The following is a 24906-nucleotide window of genomic DNA, read 5'->3' as shown; positions in this document are numbered from 1 at the left end:
ATTTGTAAGACTGGTTGTTGGAACCATGTAAGATATCTTGTGGGATCTAGCAAAATTACATTAAGGGTCCTGTACTGCGGGCACCTATACCTAATTTACACGGTCAGCCGGCAACATGTCACATCCAGGCAAGCAATTCATTGATCTCATGCTGGGTGAGATGGAGGAGACATCATGAAGGAAAAAAAAACATGTCCAGGCAAATATAAGCGACGAAAGAAAGATGATCCACCCTCCACGGAGGAAGAAAATTACTATGTTCTGCCAAAGCCATGCAACGCAGCTCAGAAGACATGCACACCCCATATGGTATCATGTACGGAAACTTTGTACGAGATTGGTCCCAGGTAGTAGTAAGAAAGGAAGAAAAGGGAAAAGCCAGCCGAACACGCAAAAACGCCGGATACATATGCGAGATTAGCAGGAGCGAGCATCGATGAAACATGTTGAAATAGACGGATTGGAGGCATTACATTGTGCCTGGGGAGTTTGGCTCTATGCAACGGCCCAGTTGGAGAATGCACTAGATGCCGTGTTCGAGTACGCTCTGCTTGGGAAAGAGTGGATATGGTGAAACAACGTCGCCCCAACCGTCACCGGGTTACTTCGCGAGTTTCAATATCGCCTACATCCGCGGGCTGCGGGGTCCTTTGGAGACGTGATGGACGAGGTCCAGGAGCGGCAACTTCGGTGCGAGAGCTACTGGCCACGGAATCTGTGTTAGCATAATCATCATGGCTCACTGGGCTTGGAGCCGGCATAAATTGGCCCGGCTGCTTTGGGCCAGGACTGGTGTTTTGACCGCGGTTATAAAGAAGCCCACTGTTGCTGCCGCTGTTGCTACCGCTCCCCGCGTGGTAGAGGTTGGGATATTTCGCATCGTGGCGGCGCTTGAGCCACACTCCCACGATCGCAATTGCAGTGAATCCAACAGCAAGAACAATTACCATGATAACCCATTGGTAATGTGTCGACCACCTAGAAAAGTCAGCACGGGAGTGACAAAGGGCGCGGAAAATACAATCCGCCAGTTGCATACCAGGATTTTGGAGCGGGATAGGTATTTTGTGATTTGGCGGTAGACGCCGATGTTGATGTTGAGGGCGACGCCGCGGCACTGCTTTCTGATGCAGCAGTACCCTTGTTTTGGCCTCCGGATGAGCAAAAGTCGCTATACCATGTTTGCAATTTTGTGCGGTCATCAGCGCTAGTGCAGGTGTCGGCGCATGTCCCGTCCGCGGAATTATGGAGCTGAGAGATCAACGACGACTGGCAAAAGCAAGAGACATAGGTCGAGCGGTCGCTCGTTTGAGCCGTCGGGGGCACACAGCCAGTCTGGGCTTGTTGAAGAATGGAGCAACTAAGCGCGCACGACGGGAAACTATCCGATGCGGCGGTAGGTATCAGAGTGGTGTCATCGTCGGCACGGGCGGAAAGCGAAAGAACGAGAGTGATCAGGAGGAGGTGAAAGAGTCGCGATGTCGAGGGGACATTGGCAGTCCAGGCCAATGGCCAACGTGCCATGGTGACGGTGACGAGTGGAAAAATTGTAGTGGACGCCGTCGGAGTAGACGTAAACCTTACAGGAACAGGCGGCCCACCATATCTATATAGGAAAGAAGCGAAAGTCGAAAGAAGCGAGAGCGGGGGATTCGGAAGGGTTCAGACGGTGAGAGAACGAAGGACACAGGAGTTATATTACTATGAAGTCACCTCCCGGAGAAGTAAGTGGTCATGAGGGGGGAGGAACAATGAATAAACGAGGGTGCGGTATGAAGAAAAGTGGAGGAGAAGGAGGAAGAAGGAATGGAAGAGCGAGATTAGGAAAGGGAAAAGGGAAAGTGAGTTACGGAGGTCGAGTCAAAGAGGGTCCAGAAGGAAAGGAAAAAGAGTCCAGACAAAAAAAATCACTCCACCGAGCTATTCCGCTTGCGGCCTGAGGACGCCCAAATCACTGCCTTTTTGACTTTTTTTCTTCGAATTCTACAAAGTATTGGAACAAACTAGTAATACCCCAGAATCATATCATACTTCTGCCTATTCTTCCCACCTGTCGACTAATATGTTCTACACCCACATATACATATATACATACATACATACATACATACATACATGTCTATCGTGGATAATCCCTTGAGAACCCAATCGAACGGAAACCAGGAAATGGGAAGAAGATAAGCAAGAAGATCGACTCCCCTTACCTCACACCCTAAAAATCCTAACTGAGCTCATGATCACTGACATCAATTGACAGCTCACTCTGCAACTCCCGATCCCAGGAATGTTCAGACTCTCCGCCAAGTTCTTGGGTTACAACCAAACCGCTTGCGTCGTGGTGCTGCCGGATGCGTCGCCGTTGGTCATGTCACAATGACCCATCCCATGCAACTATTTCCCAATAATCCCGTGGCTCCACACGCTTAGCCGAGGGAAATTAGCAACAGACCAAAAAGCACCGATCCCCAGCAGAAGCACCAGGCAAATGAAATCCATCAAGAAGCGGGGGTAGAGCGGAAATTATACTCAATCTTTTGAGACACCCCAACACTAGCCCTAGCGTCGTCTTCACTTCTGAACAGGTGCATCGGTAGTGTATACTAAGTATATCTATTATCAGGTTGTCTTGGATTTTTATTTTTGGCTCGTGCCTGTCGAGTAACCTTAACCCTCTTGGGATCCACGGATCGTCCACACATGGTTCCTGATCTTCGATAAACCTCTTGATCCGTCACGCAAGGGATATCGCTGGGGGGAATGTGTCACTAGGCTCCAAGTTTGACACGACACTGGTTCGCCGGCTCTCGTGCGAGTTTCATCTGCCGCTCGAGTTACAACGGTGACTATCGGTGGACTGTTTATCCGGGCAATATTGAATTGTACTATCGCGCCTCCGTGTTACCTCCTAATTTTCTAGGTTTTACAATGGCCGAATTCAACCGTTTTTTTACTCCGTATTCTTATTACTAACCTAGGTAGGGTACCCGTGCGAAATACTAATATATCTCTGAAGAAAATAGGCTAAACAAAAATGGCATAATTAGCCCGAATATATGCCGAACACAGCCGAAAGCTCGATCACTACAACGCAATTTTTATATTATTTTGCACTTCTTGACTCGCGATAATATTTTTGCTAATCTACAGGGCAATGGACTTGGACTTGGGGCCCCCCTCCCGACAAAAATGAGCATACGACCTCTTTGGCCCTCGACCATAGGAGGTGTAAATCGTACTATCTCTTGGCATAGCAGCAGTGGAACCCAAAAACAATGGGTTTCATGGCCGTTAGGAATATGTTTCAGATCTTTGTTCTCCATGCAAAGAATGTAGGTGTCGAGGCGCAACAAATACGAGAACAAAAGACTCAATTGGTGCATGTCTACTTCATAACGTCATATAAATACATTAATTCACCATCATCATCACCGGTAGATTTTCCCATCTTCCGGTACTCCCACCTTCTCACTCGAGAAGCTACAATGTCCCTCCCCGTCCGCATCGACAGAGGTCACCCCCCACTGCAACCTCATCTGTTCCGCGCCCAACTTCCCTTCCCCCTCCACATACTCATCCCCCTGAAGGCTCAACGTGGGATGACAAGCCGCCGCAATAGCCAGACTACAACTTCCCGCAACGGGCATGCCGGACTCCAAGCGCCTGAAACTAAACCCGACCAGCCAGACCACCATCACCACCCCCACCAGAATGGCACTCAAGATAGCCGGGGGAGAGTATCCGCATGTAATAAAATCCCGCGTGGGGTCCCGTTGTAGGTTGCCAGTGTACGATTCAATCCCGACCACAAACAGGCTCTGCGAGAGGAGCCAGTGGAGAAGGGCGGAGAAGGTCAATGCGGGCACGGCGAAGCGGTAGGGGAGGGAGAGGAAGTAGCTGCTGCGTTGGGCGACGTCGGGGGGACCGGAGACACGCAGACCCTTGCGGTGGTTGGCGTATCGGCTCCATTCCGCGGCAAGGGTCATGGCGGTGAAGATGGCGTTGAAGGTGAAGTAGATGATGGAGAAGAGTAGTTGCGGCGTGTTGGCGACGAGCACGTTGGAAATGAGCGACGTCACCCATCTGGTCCCTGTGATGAGGGTCTGAGTGTTGATCGCACCGAGACCCATCGTCCAGGTGTTCGATTTGTCCCTCATACTCAGAACTCCGAATATAAGAAGGCCGATGCAGATGACGATGGCGACGGTATATCTGGTGCCTTCCGATCAGTACACACTCGGGAGAGATGCAGAAGGGTAAGGGAAGCACCTACGAGACAAGTCCAAGGAGGTAGCGCCTGCCTGAGACAGCTGCGTGCCATCGCTTTGGCGTGCGATTGAACATGGATGACTTGTAGCTCGGTCGGCAGCGGCGCGTCTTCACGGATTCTCTGGTGAGGAGGCATTGACCCCGTGTAAACTCGTCGGGTTTCAGCATGAAAGAAACGACGGCATCTCCTGTCGTCAGGATAGGCTTTTTCGTGGCACTTGCAGCGGTGTATCCAATTATGATGGCCTTAACCAAGTTGAAGACAATCACGATGATCGCTAATGGGAGGCTGTATTCTAGCTTGCAACGTTGTGGTGGTCGCTCCGCAAGACAGTATGCGACTCGGTAACGATCCACGTACCAACTGTTCTTGGAAACTTGGTCCTTGACATCTGAAAGAAGTTGACTACAAGTATGATCTTTTGCCTCTGCCTGTGCTGAGCAGATCCACTTATACGGGTCTGAAGCGGAAGTTCGGAGGTTCTCTTCCGGCAAAAAGGTGGTTTGCTGTGCGATTGACTGGTACTGATCTAGTTGACCGGTATCGTTTGTCACCAGTATTAAGCTCCCATAGGTAGTCTGGAAGTCTGTCGCATATGCATTAACACACTGAGAGATTTCGAGGCGCTGAAGGGTTCCATTCTGCGCTTCGGCACGCAGGCGGCTTAAGGCGTCATTGATAGTGTCTCCCTTGTCAGAAGTGATATTCTGCACATCCTGTTTCACAAAGCCCTCTGGTGCAGTAAATACCCAGTACGAGTTGGCTGAGGTAATGGCAAATATGGTCGAGTTGTACCTAGGATGTGGATTGGTACATGTAGAGTTGAAAGACCAGTCGGCGTGGGGGCAGCCTTACACTAGATGGAGTGGCAGAGATGACAGAACCAAGCACAACCACAAAATCGCGCGTGTTCGGGATACCTGTCGCAGATTCCGGATACTGGGCACACCTATGTCGAGCCATCTGCCCTTCCTGTGGGCACGGTCTATATCTTTCCGGGTCGGTGCGCATAAACATTGCTATAGAGATACTCAGCAAACCAAGCTGTGTATGGAGAAGCGAGAAGGCCTCCACAGACCATGCAGTAGTTGCTTGCACCCAATAGACTCGTACTGAGAATATTGATAGCGAAATGCAAGCCCGTACTCATATGTTGTACTTTCTCACAATTTCCCTCGTGCAAAGTGCCCCGACTTTTTTCTACTTTATGGTGCGCAGCAGCCCATATAACAAACCCGAGATTAAATGCCAGGACGATGATGCTCGCAAATGATGCCAATGCAAGAGTGAATCTCCATCCAGAATACCACTCGGCTATCCGCGTTCGAAAGGATCTGTGAACTTTTACAGGGAATTGCGACTCGCATTCGTTGTCGCTTTGGTCGGACATTTTTTTACTTTCGAGCAAATCTATCATTTTGTGGGATTCATCGTCCAGGTCCATGGTGTTGTGTGGGAAAGCGGCCCGGATACATGAGAGATGGGTGTGTAATGAAGGTCTGGGGAACGCAATAGAGGCCTAACATATTCTCATCCCTTGGTGAGGCTGTGCTTGGGTCAGATATAGTAAAGTTCAGCGATGGCCAATAAAAGATCATCACAATGCCGATCGTCCGTTGGGTACTGGACTGTGTGTACGACTACCCCAGCGAGGTTTTTCACCCCCATGAGCCCAACTGGCTATATGTCAATGAGTTCTAATCGGACAATATAACATCCTACAATGGCGCCTTCTCGATCCCATAAGCGGTGTCAATTGAATCCATAGCCTAAGTGAAGAGTGAGACAAAATACATGCCACGAACCTTTGCATTTGGCCCCCAAATGGCTAGCAATGTAGGGATATGAAATGAGATAAACCTCATAAAAGGCTCAGGTTCACAGTTTGAAGTTGAAGGTAAAGTCTAGATTAACTTCATTTAATTATATCATATTACTATTTCGCTTGATATAATTTATTTTCTAGTGGCACATACGGTCAAGGGCGCTCTTGTTGCCTACTCTTACAGGCCTTGTGTTGTTTCGTCGATCTTGTCGATCCTCAGCGGGCCATTGATTGATTTGTTACTCCGAGATAGCCTCGTGTTCTACATGGCATAATTGGTCATCTAGTCTTAGTTCTTTAGATCTTCACCAAGCAGTTAAGCTCTTTATTTGCTGATAAAAGTTGCTGTTCTTTGAAATTCAACTTAGTAATATTTCGAGAGTCCCGCAGGTAAGGGGTTGTCTTTATACCGGCGGTATTGCATACCACCCATGCGCATGTTCAAAGGAAAGATTGCACCAAGTTTTGGATGGTCCCGAGGAGTTGTACACAAACAATGGGAGTCATTTTATAACCCTTGTGGCTGGAGAGATGTTGCATCGCAAGAAGAAGAGATGGTCGACGTGGACTCCAGAAGTAGCTGATATAATCAACACACGGTACATGCAAGTACATATATATATTCCCGCAGTATATAGCACAGATGCATGCTATGTGTCGGAGAGAACCTAGCGGACTAGCGATTGAAGTTTTAGTGGTTGCTAATGGCCTGGAAGAGGGAAAGAGGCAACGAAGTTTCGTAGCATGCTCTGCTCTTTAACTGGGTTTTGAATCGTGCGGGCTGACCTATATACATATTAGCCAAACTGTCAGAAGATAAAAAGTATGCAATATCCATACATTGTACCGTCCTCGGCCCGGCGAATACGGTGGAGTTCGTGCTGTACTTCTTTCAGGTCAGGGTTCCTGAGTAGGTCCTTGTGGAGATCAATTGTTATATAGAAATACCCCAGCACCAAAGAATGTTCTTGATATACGCTGTGAATATTTTGCTTAAGCTCATTGACTGAACGCCCTGAAGACACCAAATACTATGCTCGAACGGCATCATCTTACTCTTCAACGCAAAAGTTAAGGAGGAAGTCGCTTCCACGGAGTCGTAAGACGACCCGGTTTGGATGATTAAGGGAATTTCGGCCAGCACTTGGTGCTGAATCTCCAGCGCTCTCCGCCATGATACTCTGTAGTTCAAGGTTGCTTTATGTGATGAATATGTCGGAGTGTAGGAGTGGAGGGATAGGGTTACCACAGTAAGCCCAGGCATGTCATGTGGTCTATAGCTTAAGAAACATCTTTTCATACTTACAATGACATCACAAGAGGAAAAGTCACTTTGTAAGCAGTCCCACTTTACTCAATACAGTAATCTTGCCAAGACCCGGATTCGTTCCACGCCCGTTCGCTCCGAGAGCTTATTTACCGGTGGGTCCATGGTTAGTATAACTAACAGATACGTAGCTTCAGGCAACGATCGAATGGACCTATTAGAATAGTTGGTTGAGTTTAGCAAGGCTTAGAGCAAGGAAAATGCGAGGTGCGAATACGAGGTCCACCTATCATGAAGTTTGGGAGTTTTGCTCCGATGTCATTAGTGGGTTGGGTGATTCGTTCAGATGTATGAATATCTTGTATACTATGAAAATTGGGATATAAAGGGTTGCATGAGTTACAAGAGTGGAATTATCAGATTATACTTGGATTTCAAGAGAGGAGACCTTGAACTACATTTACCATATCTTTTCTACCCCAAAAAATGGGCACCTCAATCTACTTCTACAACCCATCCCTAGCCGCCTCAATCCTCTTCACAATCCTCTACACCCTCCCCTTAACCTATCACACCTACCTATCCTTCATCGCTCCCTACACAGGCCACCACCACAAAGTAAGTTACTTCATCCCCATCGCCATCGGCGCCGCAACAGAAGTCGCCGCCTACGCCATCCGAGCCGCCAGCGTAAAGCAACAAGACAACATCGGCCTCTACGCTACCTCCGCAACTTTAATCGTGATCGCCCCCGTCCTCGTTTGTGCAAGCCTCTACATCCTGATCGGGCGATTGATCCGGTCCGCTGGCGGTTGTGCTGCTTCTAGCCCCAACACCGAGACGAAGAACCCGGTACTGCTGTTCGGGAGATTCTCACCGTCTTGGATCCCCCGTGTCTTTGTTACGTCAGATGTCGTTAGTTTCCTGACGCAGGCGGCTGGGAGCGGGATTGCTTCCTCGAATGATTGGGTAGGGAAGGAGAAAGATATTGGGGTTGGGGTGCTTATTGCCGGGTTGGTGTTGCAGCTTGTTACTTTTGGGTTTTTTCTAGTGGTCGTGGTTTGGTTCGATCGGAGGTCCTCTGCTGCTGGGGAGGTCGAGTCTGGGGTGAGGTCGGTTTTGAATGGGATTTATGTGGCTGGGGGGTTCATTACGGTTAGTATATTTCTTTTTCTCTTTTTTTTCCCTATACTTTCTGTTGGTTCTGGGAAGGGTACTAATGGTATCGTTGTATGTGTCAGATTCGGTTGATCTATCGAGTTATTGAGTTCTGTATGGGTATGGATACCTATACCTGGACTCATGAGTGGCCGTTGTATGTCCTTGAGGCCGTGCCGATGTTGATTGCGATGATGGTTCTGGGTTGGTATCATCCCGCTAGGTGGCTTCCGGTTGGACTTAGTGCGAGGTCGAAGTAGTTGCTTGATTGTGTGGGTTAGATGGTGATGTAGATGGTGACGATGCTGTTAGACTGCGTGGCATTCGTGTTTGATCTTTGATATCCTAGAGCTTTTTCCTTTTCGTCTAGTGGTTTTCTTTTGTTTGACATTGTCCTATATTCGTTTTGATAGTGAACATTGTGTCAATCTAATACAACCATCTTGCAATCTATACCATATTCAATTCAGATGGGTCCTCCATCACAGACGATCTCAAGCCTGGATCTTCAATCGAAGCCCTATCCAAGGTGATAAAACGAAACTGCCACTCTACCAACCCACGTACCTCAGAAGGCAAGCACTCATGAATATAAACACCCCTCTGCAACAGCGGCAGCTCATCCTTCGGACACACCAACAATCTCGGTTTCCTCAGAACCCAAAACACCGGCCGCAACATAATCGACACCACCACATAATGCAAAAACAAAAGACGCGAGACATAATTCCCCGGATCCAGAAACTCCATAAACTCCCGATTACTCATTCTCCCCCAGTCATCATAGAACCCCGTAAAAGCAACAAAGCCGTCGCGCGCCGAAGATTTCAATGCGTGATACGTATCCAATAAAGCTCTGTAAGCATTGCGGTGACCATTGCTCACTAACAATGGTTCGATGCTTTGCAATGTCTCGATAGATCTGTTCAGATCCTCGGTGTCGGCATATGGCGTGTGAGGAAGTTGTGGCACGATGTCGGTAATGATAACATCTGATGTGAGCAATGTGAACATATCGCTTCTTTTGTATTTGTTCAGGATCCGCCGTGTTATGATACCGCAACCTCGGACCATGATGGCGAAATCAAATAATCCGTCTGCCATATAGTTGGCCTGGAATGTGAGCGCGTATACTGTTGCGAGCATGAGATCCAGCTCGGTTTTGCTGCATTGGTCTCCTTTGGCTAACTCGTTACCTAGCGTTCTCAGCGCCTGGCCTCGGTGGGTGACAGCTAGAGTTGTATATCTACTTCCATCTGGTGTGACTAAGGAGAGATGCGTGGCTCCTAAACATAGGATTGCGTGCATTAGATGTGGGCACTGCCGTTGTCGGATTAGTTTCGCTCTATTCTACAAAAGCAGTCCACTGGGCAAGAAGGCTAACCTCGTGCGCAGAAGCCGGAAGGCTCGTCTTCCATAGGTCCTCACTTCCAAATGGGAGATGCGGATATGCAGCTATCAAGAAATGATGAAAGAATCGTAAGTCGTCCGCAGTGAAGGTGTGAGGTACTACAGACTGCTGTGAGCTCAATGCCACTGCTGACTCGGTTGAAGACGATGGTGTTGTAGCGTAACTTGACGAAGAGGCATGGCTCCTTGGCGGCTGTCGTCTATAGTGGCCACCAAGTGGACTGGCATGTCGACGACGCAGCGATTGGTCTTTTGAAGGGTATATACACAGCATGTTCCGGCCGATGCAGTTGGCACAAGGGTGAGGCTGCGTTTCTTGACACTTGTAGATATGTCAGTCTTGCAGTCTTCAGAGTACATTGAGACAGGATTTAGATACTTTGACTCTTCGGGCCTTGCAGTTGAAGCAGCCATGACGCGATTTTGTATGAGGTCGTTTAATGCGGTGTGGCTCTATCTGGACTCTAGGAACGGACGAGTGGTGTGACGGAACGCTCGTCTGGAAACGTGCTAACTGAAATGTATGCTCCATCCTTGTGCTGATTGAATGACTTGTGTCTTGTGTCAAGTCCGATTTCCATGTCGTGGTGAATTTTGAAGATGCCAATAATGACGATGGTAGGCAACCAGTTTCACCCCAACACGAGGCGACAACCAATCAGCTGCTTCTACTATCATTATTATACCTAGATTGCTTGACTAGATATCAAGCATTGCTAAATAAACTATTGATAATTTTTAAATAATATATGCATTAGTAGGTAAAGTATCCGGTTAAATTTTGTCTGGGGCTCCTGCTTGAATGCCGGACCCTGTCATATAATTTACGAAGTTCAAAGTACTGAGTAGACTATCGCCTGCGGACGAGGGAATTGTGTGGCTTACGAGTCCTACCCATTATCAGGGTTAAGCCATGGGTCAACCACGTGGATGATATCAAGTCCCTCTATATGGCACTAGATGTTGCTAAATGATATACATTCCGATATCTGTTCGACACGCGTGAATCACCCATGAGTTAGGCATGATATGATTCTTGTTCTACCGAGACGGGGTATATCAGCCAAACACTTCAATCGTATACTTTGTCTCATTTCTATTTGCGTGGTCTTTTTCAACTCTGACCCGCACCTATCTCTTATAGTCTTTATAATACAGTATGTAACATGAAAGGTCAACGGAAGACATCCTCAGGACCGCGGAGGCACCCCGTCTGTAACATCCCCATAAGCCGGAGTACTCCAATTTCCAAAGCACGCATACTCGAACTGGGACCGCTCCAAGCTTTTTCTTTGTACCTTCAGGAATGTGTCAAGCTCACACCATCCATCGTCGCGATATTCGCACTCAGGGAAGCTGGCATGAAGAGGGAGTGTTCGCTGATTTTGAAGGAAATGAACATAATAGGTGGCTTTCGTGTCTTTCACGTAGACACTCTGGGTTTCGTTTCGGGATCGCTCCGTTGATACTTTATGAGGCGCCCGTATAATCTCAATGTTTGTGCGGCCACCGAAGGGAACAACTTTGCTGGTGGAAAATTGCTGATTTCTCGGAGGTCCTGTGGGAGGCAAAAACTGAGCAAATTGTCTGAAGCCGAATGCTGTGAGAGCCGCGAAGATATCGGCATCATGTGTGAAGTCAAGGTAGAGGTTTTGATCCACCGGAAACGTAACTGGGTTCGTAGCCAGAGTCATGTTGGCATTTGTGCCGGTTGTCTGCAGGACATGGCCTTCCACTCGGGCGAGGAATTCCTCTACCCACGCGATTCCCTGGGCACGTCCAGCTGGGTTTTGAAATCCAACCATGGCAGTAAACATGAGATCATACGAGTAGCCGAATTGCTCAAACTCTTCATAGGTAAAGAGCTGGCAGAATTGGCTGTAGCCATAGCTAATCGTCTCGTATAAGCAGAGAGCCTGAGCATTATGTGAATCAGTAGCGGTCCAGTTATAGGACCCGGAAAGCTCTTTCAACACTGTAGCCCGATTCTTGAGATATATATTGACCCATTGATTCATGGGTTCATAGATTGATGTGTTGGCCATCACGGTCATAGCATTGGTGCAGGAATATGTTCCAACAAGAGAGTTATTGAACCCCACGTTTTCAATTATTGCTAGTAGGTTGGCCTTGTCAGTCCAATTCAGGCCGAAGAAGCCAGCTAGGAAGTTCTCTGCAGATTTCAGCATGCGATCCTGCGTTGTGGTGCGTGCCACTAGCTTATGACCAAGGCTTTCGTTGTAAAGATGTCCATAGTTGTAGTAGTTAAGGACACCGCTATCAAACAGCTCTTGGCGACCCTTCGGAACAAGGATCTCAGCTCCAAGGCCATAGCTCCACTCATTGAGGAATGATAGAGCGCCCTTGAAGCGGTTGCCGGCAGTGGTAGAGTTCTTGATCCCCTCAGCCCAGGACGGAAACCCTTCCGACGAAGAAGGGTAGCGAGAACCGTGTCGGTGAAGCATATGCATCTGGGTAATGTTTGCCCCAGCCGGAAGGGGATATTCGTCGACCCCAAAGCCATCTTCTGAGGAGAAATATGGACTATATTGCACCGTGAGATTTTGATGTTTTTGTATCACTAGGCGACGTGTGCTTTTCAATTACATACCTTAAATTGCCTGCATGGTGGAAGACATTGCGCCCTTGTGCTCCCGAGATAGGTTGATCTGTCACCAAAGGGTCATTGGCAATATATGTCCCGTGGCTGGAGAATGCTGGGTTCGTTTCTGCAAGGAAAGGCGCAGAGCCGGTGGCAGTTGGACCTGGGATTGCTTAACCGAAGGCTCTATAAGAACCATTTCCTGAGTCTGTAACCCACCTTGGTAACTCTCAGGCGATGTCTGGAACCAATTCGGCTGTGTTGTGCCAGTGGATCTTTCTGAACTAGCCGCAGTAACACCCACCCAAGAGGCGGTAATCAGCGGGAGTGCCAAAAGCATGTCCTTCATGGTGAAGCGTCGGGAGGATGCGTTCACCCGACCAAACCCCAAGGAAACAATAGTAGGCACAATCGTGAACCATTCCCAAACATGGCAAGGCAAGCTGGCTTTATAGACGCCATGTTATAGTCGTTGCTAGACATAGATGCCGGTAGTTCCGAAGGGTTGTTATTGAGCAAACACACATAATCGCTGCTTTATTTGATCTAAACCTTCATTAGGACCTAGACCACCAGTCGCTTCTGGGTATATAGGCACGTGGGGGGCCATTGTTGTTGTCCGAAAAGCCATGATGTCCACTATGATAAGCGAAAGACGGCCATTCCCCGTGCTCGTATCGCTATATGCGATTAATTCTATTTTGCTGTAGACCGATCGTGTTGGCTCAAGTTGCCCACGTGGGTGGATGGTTTGGTGAAGTTCTCTGGCCTCCCTAGTCAACTTAGCGTGTATAGAATTGCCGACAGTGCTTAGTGTCTTTTTTTATTTTATTAAAAGGGGTTGTAACTTGAGCACGTGCTGTGTACCCCGGAATGTGTGTCGGGTACGGAGGTAGTCGGGTCTTTCTTTATCCTGAGGCCAATAGCCATAAGGCTTAAAGCTTGGAGTAACGGAAGTTCCCGTCCGTCCCCAAAGGGTGGGGCTTGCTTGACACTGTTCTTTCACTGCTCGGATGCCGGAAGTTGTGATTTCTGCTTAGTGAATACTAATTTTAGGGTTCAGCGATTATTCGCACTGATAGTAAAACATTTCTAATAATCTTGATATCCTTATTCTAAACTAGCCCTAATTGTTACACCCTTCAACAAACTATACCTGATATGAAGTAATCATGGAGCTATTTCCTGCAAGTTATCACAAGAGAGCTAAGCACATACTGCAAGATGACTTAACTACTACTAGTAGTACCTTAGTCTTATCTAAGATCTCCCACAATAACTACCAACGGGTTCCATCATCTACGTGGTCATGTTACATTTTCATTGCCCTCACACGAAACACCACAGCCCCAATCGCCCGCCGTGAGGCTGAATCTGCCGTAATCCGAACACGACCCCTGCATAGTCAACAAATCTTAAAATATCCACCCCAGCGTATATAATCACCTTCCTCCCTGAGGCACCAACCTCTAGAACCTTTTCCTCGGAACCTCTGCCACCCCCAAGAACCGATCGACCACCATGATCCAACTCAAAGTAAACCGCCCCCACCCCATCCCACATGACCCCCTCTAACGCAACCCAGGACCTTCCCCCTCCCCCACCATATTCAGAAACGCAACCTTCCTCCTACTCAGATACGCCCTATGATGAAGAAGCTGCCTTTGAGTCAGCCGAACCCCGAGGGTTAGAATTTGATCCACGCAATACGATCCGCCCCGACGGCACCCAGCGTTGGTGGTCACGCAACGTCAAGCGCCGACTCTTTTACTTGTTCTGTGTGGTCTTGGTGATAGCGGCGACGCCATATTTGGTTTTTGCTATTTTGGTGAGCCAGTGGAGGTTCTAGTTCCTGGAATTGTATCTTTTTGGTGTTGTCAAAGCCCGGGAGGTGCTGGGCGGGGATTTGGGAGAGCTGTGATACATTCCCGGCTTATAGTCGACTTGTGGCGGGTCATGGACCTCTTTCTGTGGTCGCATTTTATGGAGTTAGACCTCTGCAGGGAAAGTTGCAAGACTCTCGATGATGGGAGTTGGATTCATACTGTTAGCGGTATTTCAACGCCATTCCCAACCATTGCTGTTGGCTTTCTTTCGGTGTTTTGCGGTCCCAGTTCTCCCATGACAGGATTAAGAGAGAGGCAATTCGGATGACAAGGATTACCAGAAGCAAACCAGGGCGACGAGGTCAACCGGAAGACGGCCCAACAAGGCTTCATCAAACAATTTCTCGGCCGGCAGTACAATATAGAAAATGAACGAAAGCACAAGAGGTGGGTGAACGTATGATAAATCTAAATGTGGAGGGCATGGCTCACCCCTGGTCATTTGACAAGAGTTTCATGGCTAAACTGCGATCGCAGTGACTGGAATCATTTCTGAGAAAAGTTTAATAATTATGATTTCGAGTCGTAAAGGCCCCTTATAGATACACAATATGATACAAATCCTTCTATTTGATATGACATTAAGCACAAGATACATCTCCTACAATCTGGAGGGAACCTTTCACGGGGACATTTCAGTTTTTATAAGGGAGTATGATGAGCAGTCGAGTTTGCTTTTGTTTTGCATCAAGTTGGTTATACTGGAAGCCCACTTCCACGAGTTCGGAGACTAAAGGAGGACGTATGGTGGTTGGGTGTTCTGGCTTATCATGCATACATTAACTGTCTTGATATTGCTTTAATCATCATCTCTTTTTGCCCGTTCGGTATGATGCGCCAGTTAGGGTTACTGCCGAGCAGATATCCAATTCACTGCTTGGGATGTGAGCACGCAAGAAATGGGGAAATGTGGATTTCTCATAAGTGAAAATAAGCTGTTACTTTGGCAAGTCATAGCAATAGAAAGCGATCTAAGTAAAAACGATGCCGCCATCAACCAACATCGTCTGCCCTGTCACAAAATCCGAGTCCTGACTCGCCAGGAACCCTCCAACCAATCCAGCCACATCCTCCGGCTCACTCGTTCGCCCCAGGGCCGCCTTATTCGAGTAAACCTCTTGCGTTTCCCCCTTCGCACGGCCCTCAATCGTGCCCAACTCCTCGTCAATTTTATCCCACATGGCCGTTCCCACCACCCCTGGCGCATATGCGTTCACCGTAATCTTGTGTGGTGCCATCTCTGTCGCCATCGCCTGCGTCAAACCCCGAACCGCCCACTTACTGGCCGAATAAATCCCCAGCGCCCCAAACGCTCTGAATCCGACGATAGACGAGGCTCCGACAATCTTATACACCCCGACCCCGGCAGCAGATTGCGGATCACCCTGCGCGATCATCTGGCGGGCCGCGTGGGTGTAGCAGTTGAACACACCCTTGAAGTTTACCGAAAATACCGCGTCAATATCGGCTTCAGTGACGTTGAGAAGTTGTTTGATTTGGGCGATGCCCGCGTTCGCAACCATCAGGGTCAATGGACCCAGCTTTTCCACTGTTTCTCGGACCATCTCTTCCACCGCGGATGTTGAGGTCACATCAGCGGCTATACCGATTGCCCGGGAACGAGAAGAAGAAGATGTTGCTTCTTGGGTGCTCGTGGCATTGATTCCATCAACGACTGCGGCGATTTCATCCTTGGCACCGGGGATATCGTTAATGCAAACTGAATAGCCATCTCTTGCAAGACGGAGGGCAATCGCCTTTCCACTGGGATATGTTCAACACTAACTCTACCAGAACAGATACCGGGAGGATGTTACTTACATCCCACGCGCTGAGCCGGTGACAATAGCTACTCGAGGCATTTCAATGTTTCTATAACAGTTAGTTGGATGATTTACAAGAGGATGAATGGACCGAAAGACGTCCTTGTCTTACCTTTACTTTATACACACCCACTGATGTGGTTGCCCCGCTTCTTGGGAAAGTGAGGGGAAGATGTCATCTTTTCCCGGGATTGGTTAGGCCTCTTATACCCTAGGTTGAGTAGTATGGGTTGAGATTCCTACGTGAAAGCAGAACCAGAAAACGAAAGAAGATAAGTAAGAAGAATTGAACGGAGAGAGTGAAGCTGTAGCTACAAGACCGGCAGCTACTTAGCACTTCACGTACCCTTAATAGTATAAGGAACGAACATGGTCACCACAGCAAGGTTACTCGTCAACAGTGTCGGATTCTTCAGTACTATTGCGTATGCCCAGAATTTACTGGATATATCAGGCTAGCTGAACGTATATGGATGAGCATGTGTTCCATAATACGAGCTACCGAAGTGTCATGGTGCCCCGCTCGATTGATGAGGATCCCTTTTATTTGGTTCAGAAGTGGTTGAACGACAATTGCAAACCATGGACCTGTGGCCCGATACGAACTTCCCGTTTATTCTCAAACCTAATGTCGGCTTGTCGAATAAGCATGAACTGATGTCGATCAACCGAGCCTAGTATTCATGCGCCTTTTATACGAGGGATCCACTCACTTCAAGTCAAGCGAGTACGAAACCAACCTTATCGGGAAGTTCCCATGAACTATAAAAGAGGTAATTCCAATACTATGAACACCCTAGCCCTCCATCAATACATACACCTTTAGAAGAACCAACACTAGACATGCGTATAAGTCTACAATGTACTCAAATATACTTCTATTCCTAAGCACAATCTCCTGCCTTCTCCCCACCATCACCGCCCAAACCTTCCCCCAGATAGACCTGGGCTATGCTAATCACACCCCAACCTTCATCAACACCACCGAATCTGGCACCAAAATCGGTCTATACAACAACATCCGCTTCGCGCAGCCACCCACCGGAGCCCACCGCTTCCGTAAACCAGTCACTCCACCATCCCACGAAGACGGCATCCAGGATGGTCGAGATCGACTCACAACAAGTGATTGTGTCAGCAGTGTGAATTCGCAAGCTCCCTTTCCGGGAATTAACGGGACCACCTGGGGGCAGGAGGACTGTCTTTTCCTGAATGTGTGGGTGCCGGAGGGTGTGCGTGAGGGGGACAATGTACCGGTTCTACACTGGCTGCACGGGAGTGCGTTCGCATTTGGAAGTAAGGATTTGTTCGGCGATGGGTTTGGTCTGATGGATTTAATTAAAGGGGTGCAGAATCGATTCATCTTTGTAGCGAGTAATTATCGGTGTGTTTTCGTTCCGGTGCTTACTATGAGCGTTGCTGATCGTGCTTCCAGGATGGGGGTGTATGGGTGGGTATCCTCTGCGCATGAAGATATGGATGCCAATGTGGGGTTGCATGATGGCATTGCTGCGTTGGAGTGGACGAAGAAGTATGTCTCTCGGTTCGGTGGTGATCCTGACAATATCACTGTCGGGGGACAGAGCGCCGGAGCTGCGATGATTGCTATGATGCTCGTAGGAAATGGTGGGAACGGTACACTTCCTTTCCAGAAGGTACGCTTTCTCCATGTTGCGAATATACAGACTTTTCACTGACTGGGGCAAAGGCATTTCTGTCATCCCCTGCTCTCATGCCGAGAAGGAACGTAACAGAGCGTCGCCAGGAGGTCTATGACCAAGCACTCCAAGCTGCGAACTGCTCGTCGCTCACCTGTCTTAGGAATGCAACACCATCCGCATTGGCCGCCACGAATAAAAAAGTCCTTGACCTCCCCGGTGGCTCGGGGGGAGGCACCTTTGGTCCAGGGATTGGTATCGGTCCGTTCCCCGACGGGAAATACCTTCTTGATGCAGTTCCCATCATGCTCCAACAAGGTCATTACCACAAGAATGTTCAAGCGGTAATGTCTGGAAACATGGCAGCGGAAGGATTTGGGATGACTTCAGAAGTCAGCACGTACGAAGACTTTGCCACATTGGTCCGACGCCTAGTTCCAGGAGCAAGTAATTCTACCGTTCAGCGCATCCGAAACATGTATCCCTACCCAGATTCGCAGCTACAACAGGTTGCGAACACTTGGACGACTGATGTAGTTTTCGCCTGCAATGCGAGAGCCGTGGCAAAGGCTTATGGGAACAGAACCCAACGGTATTTGTTTTCGGTGCCGCCGGCTACTCATGGATTGGATTTGACCTGTATGTTCTTCTATTATCTGATTGCCTTATGTGGCAAGCATACTGACGGGCTACAGACTATTTCTACAGAGAGGGAGCTGGATTGCCTGTGGAGAACGTTTCTCTTGCCAGGCAATTTGAGTCAGAGGTCCTTAAGTTTACCGCAGGAAATCCAAAGCAGGATAATAGGACAGATGTCTGGCCTTTGTATGCCCCAGGGGCCAAGATGGTCAATGTCACACTTGATGGAATTGAACAGAGCGTTGACCCTTGGGCCAAGAAGCCTAACTGTGAAATGATCTTGAAGACTGTCATGGATAAGAGAAACGGGGCATGATAGTCTGTAGAAAGTCAGCTCAATCGGAAATGAAAGCAAGGCATACCAATACTTCGAGTCCCTACTACTTTTATCACAACGTATACTATTTCCGTACGGCAGTCTAGTATCCACATAAACCCTCAATCCGCAACTGCAGAGGCTACCCACAAGTCTCCCTCGATCCCAAACACTCCCTCAACCCACCTGATAAAAATTAACAATGTCCTGATCCTTCTTCGGCCCCTTCACAACATGCCGACTAGCCCAACTAACCACCTCCCCCTCCCCCCTCACCCGAAAAGCATAAGCAGTGCGATACATATCATTAATACAAAGATGATTCCCCCTCGCCCTGAGAACCACCGTATCCTCCCCATCCACCAACGGAGGCATCGGCGCATCCACAAACGTCTCCCCCTCCTTATCACCCTCCCCCGGACTCTGACCCTCCTCACGGAACTCAAACTCATGGAACAAATAATCCGGCCCATCCTCGCCGTTCCCCACCTTTGCAAACCAAACACTGATAATCCCGGCCTCACTTAACCGCCAGATATATTTCTTCGTGAAGCGCAGCCCCACCCCGACGCCGAGGTTCGCGCGGAGACCTGGTGGGGCGGGCATTTCGCCTTCTTCGTGGTAGAGAAGGTCTTGTGTTGATGGCGGGGGTGGGTTTTGTGTATTGGTGCTTGGGTTTGTATTTGACTTAGAGGTGGGGAGGGGCGTGAAGGTTGCTGTGCCGTGGAGGTCGCCGTTTATGTCGAGGGGGTTGTCGCTTTTGAGGGTGCGGTGGAGGGTCCATTTTGTGGTGGGACGGGTGAGGGAGGTGAAGAGAGTTGTTAGGAGGGTGGGGGATAACTGGGGCCGCATTTTTGGAGTCGTTGGATTTGGCGGGTGTGTCGGGGGTGGTGGTTGGGTCATTGTATGATTGGCATGGTTGGGGTTTTGAGGTGGTGTTGGAGATCAGATTGACATTGAGATTAAATGGTGGAGGTGGTTGGTGGGACGGCGGGGCGGAGATTTAATTTAATCGGTTAGAGTTCGTTGGTGGGTCTTTCCGGGTTGCTTATCAGATAGATCTAATCTACAGCGGATATGGGCGATGTTTTGATTAGGGATTCAGTGTGTTTGTTATTAAGTATCTTTGTAGTACATTGCGTTGTTAGTCTTTATGACATATTGAGGAAATATTCACCTGGTTAATACTTATAATCTAATTTGAATCCAAATCGTACTAGGATAAATTGTGAGGGATCAGGTGTTCAAGGCACTACGATGACGCCATATGATTGTTTTAGATAAATCATCACTAGCTCATAAATTTCTGAAACAAGGATATAAGATTCAAGATATTACTTGATCATCAAAAGAGGACCAGATCATTTCAGGCAACATAGGGATACATTGGCCAGCTTGTCGGTAGGAGTACGCAGCGTAGTATGGATGAGTTGACGAGGGATACGTATTCGTTTATTGTAATTCATAAGACGGTCTATTATAGACTGGCTAGGAGGGTTCTTTTGCCAATGGCGAATTTTCTCAAGTGCAGGATGATTATTTGGGTGCTTATTGGGATTCATCGGTTAAGCGGAGAGATAGGGCAGATGTGCGGGGAAATAAGTGTATGTGACTTGTTGTGAAGGCTTTGTCTGGTCGTTGTTCTGGGCCCGTCTTATTGGAGGTGGAATGATGTTAGTGGGGAGGATGTTAGGGGGTGGTTTCGAGAACCGGGTATGGAGAGGGCATATTGGGTATATGAGGAAACGGAGGTTCAGAAGTTACAATGGAAGATCAAGAACACTGACGATAGGAATGGTCTGTGAAAAGGGGTGATTAAATCAGTTCTTGGAAGAGTAATATATCAAAATAACTGAGGTAGGTTTGGTCAATTACAAGTTGCTGAGATGAATTTAATATCTAATAAAGCTTTTATCTGATATCGTCTATAAAGGTACTGTGAAACAGCTTGATTTGTATACAGCAAGAGATAGTTGGAGGCAAACTAATCATGCATCATCATTGTAGGGCGGCAAATACTGCTCATCTGCAAATAGTTCCACCAGATGGTAGCGCCTATTAGTTGTCATCATCCTAACATAGCTGATGACAAACTGCTCTATTGGCTTCCGCAGAACCTCATTATGCTGCAGTGTTCTAAACACAGCGGTAAGTCCCTAATCGAAATTTCGTTAGAGATGTTTCCAAAATATCAAGATATGGGACGTACTTGTGGGATATACTCCGACAACTGTCTCAAGACATCTAAGCGGTCCACTTCGTGCGCTTGTGCAAAGTTTGACACAAAATTTCCTTTCTCCTCATTAATAAAGCATTCTTTATAATACAAGAGAATCTCATTTGTGAAACCAATAAACAACACCATCTCCTGTATAACAGGGAAGTACTGCATGAAATATTGCTCTTCTGGAAACAGGCTCTTCGGCCAAAGCATATGGACGAGGATCTCAGCACCGCCAGTCTTGGTGCGCAGGAACGTGGGCATTAAGCAAGTGTTTGCGGAGAATTTAAACCCTGACTGCTCCATTTTGTGTTCAATAACATGTCCATTGATGTAGTCGAACATGGATTTGATAATCACCGAATGGCAGTACGGCCCGTAGTAGATGCTTAGACTACGTATATGTGCATCAAAATTGCTGAAGAGGATTGCGATGGCCTTTGTTTAAGGGTAAAATAAACAAAGTCATCAATATAAGAGTATAGGAACAGGGGAAAAGACAGAGTAGATAAGACATACTTCTGTCCAAATTGTTGCAAGCCCTCCGTAAACTCCTCCGTCACATCATCAAGAAGAAACATGTACAACCCCTAAATGGAGCACTGAATTTTAATCTCGAATGGAAGTGATGTGTAAGCCTAATGACAAACGTTACGGTAATTTTGAGCATCTTCTGCGATGATCTCTCAATCTTCTCGCCCATGTTCAAGCTTTGGAAATAGCCCCAAACTGTCTCCTCTAGGGCTTCATCCTTAAAGTATGGCGTGTTTGCGTCGAAGTGGATACTTTCCAGATATTTCTTGACTAAGTATTTAATCTGCATAACCTGGAAATCTTTGGTGGATGACGGAGGGAACCCATAGTACGCGAAGCTGTGCCCTCCTAGGGTAAATGCCATTGTAGAAAGACCAGCAAAGATCTGTTATCTGAAGGAGCCTTCTGCCTATGAGCTAGATGGGCCGGCAATCACTGGCTTCCTTATAAATTATCTCAGATCATTGCCACCCACCTCGGTAGAAGTTGATTAAGTGGATCGTCGCTCACGACGCATATATCATATTTCTGTTTACTTCTACAATGAATGCAGACCCCATTTCAGCTAGTATGTAAGCACTAGTCCATGATAAGGATGGCTATGATGCAGCTACTGTTTACTCGGCAGTACTAGTTCATGCAGATTTATATCAGAGCTGAAGACCTCCTTCAGAACTAGCTAATCCGGGATGTCCACCCACTATCTTTAGCAAACTAATATTATATGACGCAGTGGATCCCCATAATACTACCACTGCTTCAGCTCTGCTTGTTGACGTGATTGTGACAAGATCATGTGCGATGCATGAAATATCACAATATTATCAACGAAACATGATCAAGGTATGGATACAAGAAGTTGTCTCCATATCTACAACTGCAGAAACTTGATGCAATAAGTTCTGATACAAACATCGGCTATTGCACAGATATAACAGAGGATCGTACCCTCATGAAGAACTTTGCTGATAAACGTGCTAAAGTACTCTTAGAATATCCGGAGCGTATAACTGCAGTGTCGCCAAGGATGTGCTTAACATTTGTAGTGGCTCGATGAGCTACTGTTTCTTCCAATCTTGTCAGCAACCAAGCATAGTTTGATTTAACGAGCTTCAGCTCTTATGTACTCTGTCCTGTCTATCTTTCCAGATTCTTTTGTGGACTGCGACTGATGTCGAGGGGGATGCTCATCGTAAAATAAAATTAAAAACATTGATCAGCCATCGATACAAGGTACATCAATCGGCCAGTTGAAGTGCTAAGATCTGAATTATGTAGGGGTGGAAATCCGTATTAGCCCAGAAAAATGCCTTCCACTGCTCTGTAAAAGTTGCGGGGGATCTCGAGATAAATTGAACATAAATTGGCCATGCATTAACTATTTGTTATTATGTTACCGCTTGAATTAAGATATGTAAGCAGATAATAAATACAGTGCATGGTAGAATGGCGGAATGTACACATTGTACGAAGAATATTCAAGACGAATATTCAAGACTGCAAGTTAATCCCAAATCCCGATGCGAGCGCGCTTTTCCTGCTCTTTGGTTCCAAAGGTGCGCTTTCCGGCAACAGTGCTACGCATGTCTGAAGCTTTCTTCAGGAAACGAAAGACACACTTGGTAAAGCACGGGTGATTTTTCAGTAGATCGCAAGCCGCAGCGGCCACTTTGATCGAATGGAACCGAATGTAGGTCTCCCCCAGCACAAGACCATCTTCAATCCTCTCAATATATTCGGAGTGAGCAGACTTCTCCATAACACGACGAACTTCACTCTTCAGGGATTCACGCAAACTGGACACACAGAGGCAGCGTGTGTAGCCTTCCTTGAAGATCAATCGCTTCAATTCAGCTGAGATGGGGTAGGTTGGAGTGTTGACGGGGACAACCTTTGCCACTGTAGGACCGACGTGTATACCATTCCTTGAAGCCTGAGCAAAACGAACAGCATCGGACTGCCAAACGAACGTGAGAATCGCGGTGTTAGATCCCACGATGGGAGTGGTATCCGTGAGACGGGCTGAGAAAATCTCACCACTAACGGCAGGCAAAACATCCATCAGGGTTAGAGTTGACGGGAGATTTTCGATCCGGACGGTACGATATACGTTTCCATCACCCTTAGCTGGAACATATCGCAGTCCATACTGAAACATCCAAATGTCCGAGAAAGGATGACGAGACAAGAGATTAGGACGGAAGTAGAATGCTCCAAGCTCATCTTCCTCGTCATCGAAGACACTGGGACCCTCTATAGCCCAGCGAATCTTACCATCCCATGGAACAATTTCTGATTTTCCTTCGCCGCCGAAAGCGGAGGTTCTAGCAAGCTGGGCTGGGGATGAGTTCTTTGGAAGGTTAGCATGAATTTATATGAATCGAAACTTACACAGACACTGTGCAGAGGGTGGTTATGGAAAGAAACAGCTTACGCGCTTGGGCTCCAACGTAGGAATTTGCAGGTGATCCAATCCACCATCCAGCAATGGAGTAGGTCCTCCCAGGTGAAGCTCCTCGGCCAGTTTGACAATGGCGCTGGTGGTGACGGGCCCCGGTATCTTCTTGGTGATTTGTGGCAGAAGAGCCGGAACCTGGATGTCCTCCAGTCGGCTATCCATCAAGTTCAAATTTCGACGCAACTCTGGAGCAGGAGACACAGTAACTTCCTGCGCGTCAGGCGTTACCTTATCAGGATGGCTGGTCCCCTCTATAACCTCACATGCTTCGGGAATCACTGAGCCTGGCATGGGCGTCATGAGGACCTCAATCCGGTGCAGAAACCGGTGTTGGAGCACGTAGAGCGCGAGGAGAATGGGTATCAACGTGAAAAGTAGAATGGCAGTAGCACTGAAAGCACTGAAGATGAGACAAGGGCAGCCTTCCATTTTGGGCAATTCAGTGCAGGGCTGTTCACACATACTCCAAGGCGGTGAGGATGTTGTCTACAGTTAGAATGTTTGTTTATATCACTTCATAGAAATATCTCAGGTCTCTGTTGCTCGTGAAACGCTAGTTCCAAATGGTACCGGAGTTCTTTCGTAGACCTTGGTCCGGGCTATATTGTGTTGCTATTGTGAGATCTGGATCAAAGTGTCTGGTCAGATATCAGTTCACCTCACAAGTAGTTCTAGGACATGATCTATCAGCTCATCACACAGAATACTTGTGAGCCCAATTTAAAGGGGTTATTTACTTTAACAGCCTCCCTTACTACATCCTCTTTCAGATTTGACTCTAATAGTTCGCCACCATTTGACACTGATATGCGTGTTTTACTGTTGTCCTCTTAGATTTCTGT

General features: G+C 47.6%; 11 protein-coding genes across 11 annotated transcripts; 3 read left to right on the top strand and 8 right to left on the bottom strand.

Annotated features, from left to right (window-relative positions):
• Window positions 1-449: 449 nt before the first annotated feature.
• BDV38DRAFT_10127 (uncharacterized protein) lies at window positions 450-1885 on the bottom strand. The gene is made up of 2 exons (XM_032050843.1): window positions 1040-1885; window positions 450-978 (listed from the first exon to the last, which is right to left on the bottom strand). The coding sequence occupies exons 1-2, from the start codon at window positions 1522-1524 to the stop codon at window positions 594-596; spliced, it is 870 nt and encodes a 289-aa protein (XP_031916853.1). The 5' UTR covers window positions 1525-1885; the 3' UTR covers window positions 450-593.
• A 1540-nt stretch (window positions 1886-3425) lies between these two features.
• Window positions 3426-6324, bottom strand: BDV38DRAFT_289849 (uncharacterized protein; the record flags this gene model as incomplete). Its single annotated transcript, XM_032061345.1, has 4 exons — window positions 5299-6324; window positions 5165-5239; window positions 4271-5062; window positions 3426-4209 (listed from the first exon to the last, which is right to left on the bottom strand). The coding sequence occupies exons 1-4, from the start codon at window positions 5709-5711 to the stop codon at window positions 3426-3428; spliced, it is 2064 nt and encodes a 687-aa protein (XP_031916852.1). The 5' UTR covers window positions 5712-6324.
• A 1304-nt stretch (window positions 6325-7628) lies between these two features.
• Window positions 7629-8844, top strand: BDV38DRAFT_289847 (RTA1 domain-containing protein). The gene is made up of 2 exons (XM_032061344.1): window positions 7629-8514; window positions 8601-8844. Exons 1-2 carry the CDS (start codon window positions 7846-7848, stop codon window positions 8775-8777), a joined length of 846 nt encoding a protein of 281 aa, XP_031916851.1. The 5' UTR covers window positions 7629-7845; the 3' UTR covers window positions 8778-8844.
• Window positions 8845-8940: 96 nt separating this feature from the next.
• BDV38DRAFT_239383 (Zn(II)2Cys6 transcription factor) lies at window positions 8941-10513 on the bottom strand. The gene is made up of 3 exons (XM_032053760.1): window positions 10307-10513; window positions 9902-10249; window positions 8941-9837 (listed from the first exon to the last, which is right to left on the bottom strand). Exons 1-3 carry the CDS (start codon window positions 10457-10459, stop codon window positions 8968-8970), a joined length of 1371 nt encoding a protein of 456 aa, XP_031916850.1. The 5' UTR covers window positions 10460-10513; the 3' UTR covers window positions 8941-8967.
• Window positions 10514-11045: 532 nt separating this feature from the next.
• BDV38DRAFT_289843 (histidine phosphatase family protein) lies at window positions 11046-12878 on the bottom strand (the record flags this gene model as incomplete). The annotated part of the gene is made up of 3 exons (XM_032061343.1): window positions 11046-12471; window positions 12539-12692; window positions 12749-12878. 3 exons carry the CDS (start codon window positions 12876-12878, stop codon window positions 11118-11120), a joined length of 1638 nt encoding a protein of 545 aa, XP_031916849.1. The 3' UTR covers window positions 11046-11117.
• Window positions 12879-14049: 1171 nt separating this feature from the next.
• BDV38DRAFT_10027 (uncharacterized protein) lies at window positions 14050-14473 on the top strand. The gene has a single exon (XM_032050829.1). The coding sequence runs from the start codon at window positions 14091-14093 to the stop codon at window positions 14376-14378; it is 288 nt and encodes a 95-aa protein (XP_031916848.1). The 5' UTR covers window positions 14050-14090; the 3' UTR covers window positions 14379-14473.
• A 679-nt stretch (window positions 14474-15152) lies between these two features.
• On the bottom strand, window positions 15153-16728 carry BDV38DRAFT_239378 (uncharacterized protein). Its single transcript, XM_032053759.1, has one exon. The coding sequence runs from the start codon at window positions 15978-15980 to the stop codon at window positions 15387-15389; it is 594 nt and encodes a 197-aa protein (XP_031916847.1). The 5' UTR covers window positions 15981-16728; the 3' UTR covers window positions 15153-15386.
• A 370-nt stretch (window positions 16729-17098) lies between these two features.
• On the top strand, window positions 17099-18851 carry BDV38DRAFT_279755 (Alpha/Beta hydrolase protein; the record flags this gene model as incomplete). The annotated part of the gene is made up of 4 exons (XM_032059106.1): window positions 17099-17622; window positions 17674-17893; window positions 17947-18535; window positions 18592-18851. The coding sequence occupies 4 exons, from the start codon at window positions 17099-17101 to the stop codon at window positions 18849-18851; spliced, it is 1593 nt and encodes a 530-aa protein (XP_031916846.1).
• On the bottom strand, window positions 18731-19807 carry BDV38DRAFT_239375 (uncharacterized protein). Its single transcript, XM_032053758.1, has one exon. The coding sequence runs from the start codon at window positions 19752-19754 to the stop codon at window positions 19029-19031; it is 726 nt and encodes a 241-aa protein (XP_031916845.1). The 5' UTR covers window positions 19755-19807; the 3' UTR covers window positions 18731-19028.
• Window positions 19808-20839: 1032 nt separating this feature from the next.
• BDV38DRAFT_279753 (Trichodiene synthase-domain-containing protein) lies at window positions 20840-21970 on the bottom strand (the record flags this gene model as incomplete). The annotated part of the gene is made up of 4 exons (XM_032059105.1): window positions 20840-21007; window positions 21061-21466; window positions 21592-21662; window positions 21728-21970. 4 exons carry the CDS (start codon window positions 21968-21970, stop codon window positions 20840-20842), a joined length of 888 nt encoding a protein of 295 aa, XP_031916844.1.
• Window positions 21971-23110: 1140 nt separating this feature from the next.
• Window positions 23111-24703, bottom strand: BDV38DRAFT_289836 (uncharacterized protein; the record flags this gene model as incomplete). Its single annotated transcript, XM_032061342.1, has 2 exons — window positions 24041-24703; window positions 23111-23956 (listed from the first exon to the last, which is right to left on the bottom strand). Exons 1-2 carry the CDS (start codon window positions 24524-24526, stop codon window positions 23111-23113), a joined length of 1332 nt encoding a protein of 443 aa, XP_031916843.1. The 5' UTR covers window positions 24527-24703.
• Between the last annotated feature and the right edge of the window lie 203 nt (window positions 24704-24906).

Source organism: Aspergillus pseudotamarii (assembly GCF_009193445.1).
Source record: "Aspergillus pseudotamarii strain CBS 117625 unplaced genomic scaffold BDV38scaffold_10, whole genome shotgun sequence".
In the NCBI taxonomy this organism is placed as follows: Eukaryota; Fungi; Ascomycota; class Eurotiomycetes; order Eurotiales; family Aspergillaceae; genus Aspergillus; species Aspergillus pseudotamarii.
The sequence above is the reverse complement of the archived record's forward strand: the minus strand, read 5'-3'. Positions and strand labels throughout refer to the sequence as shown.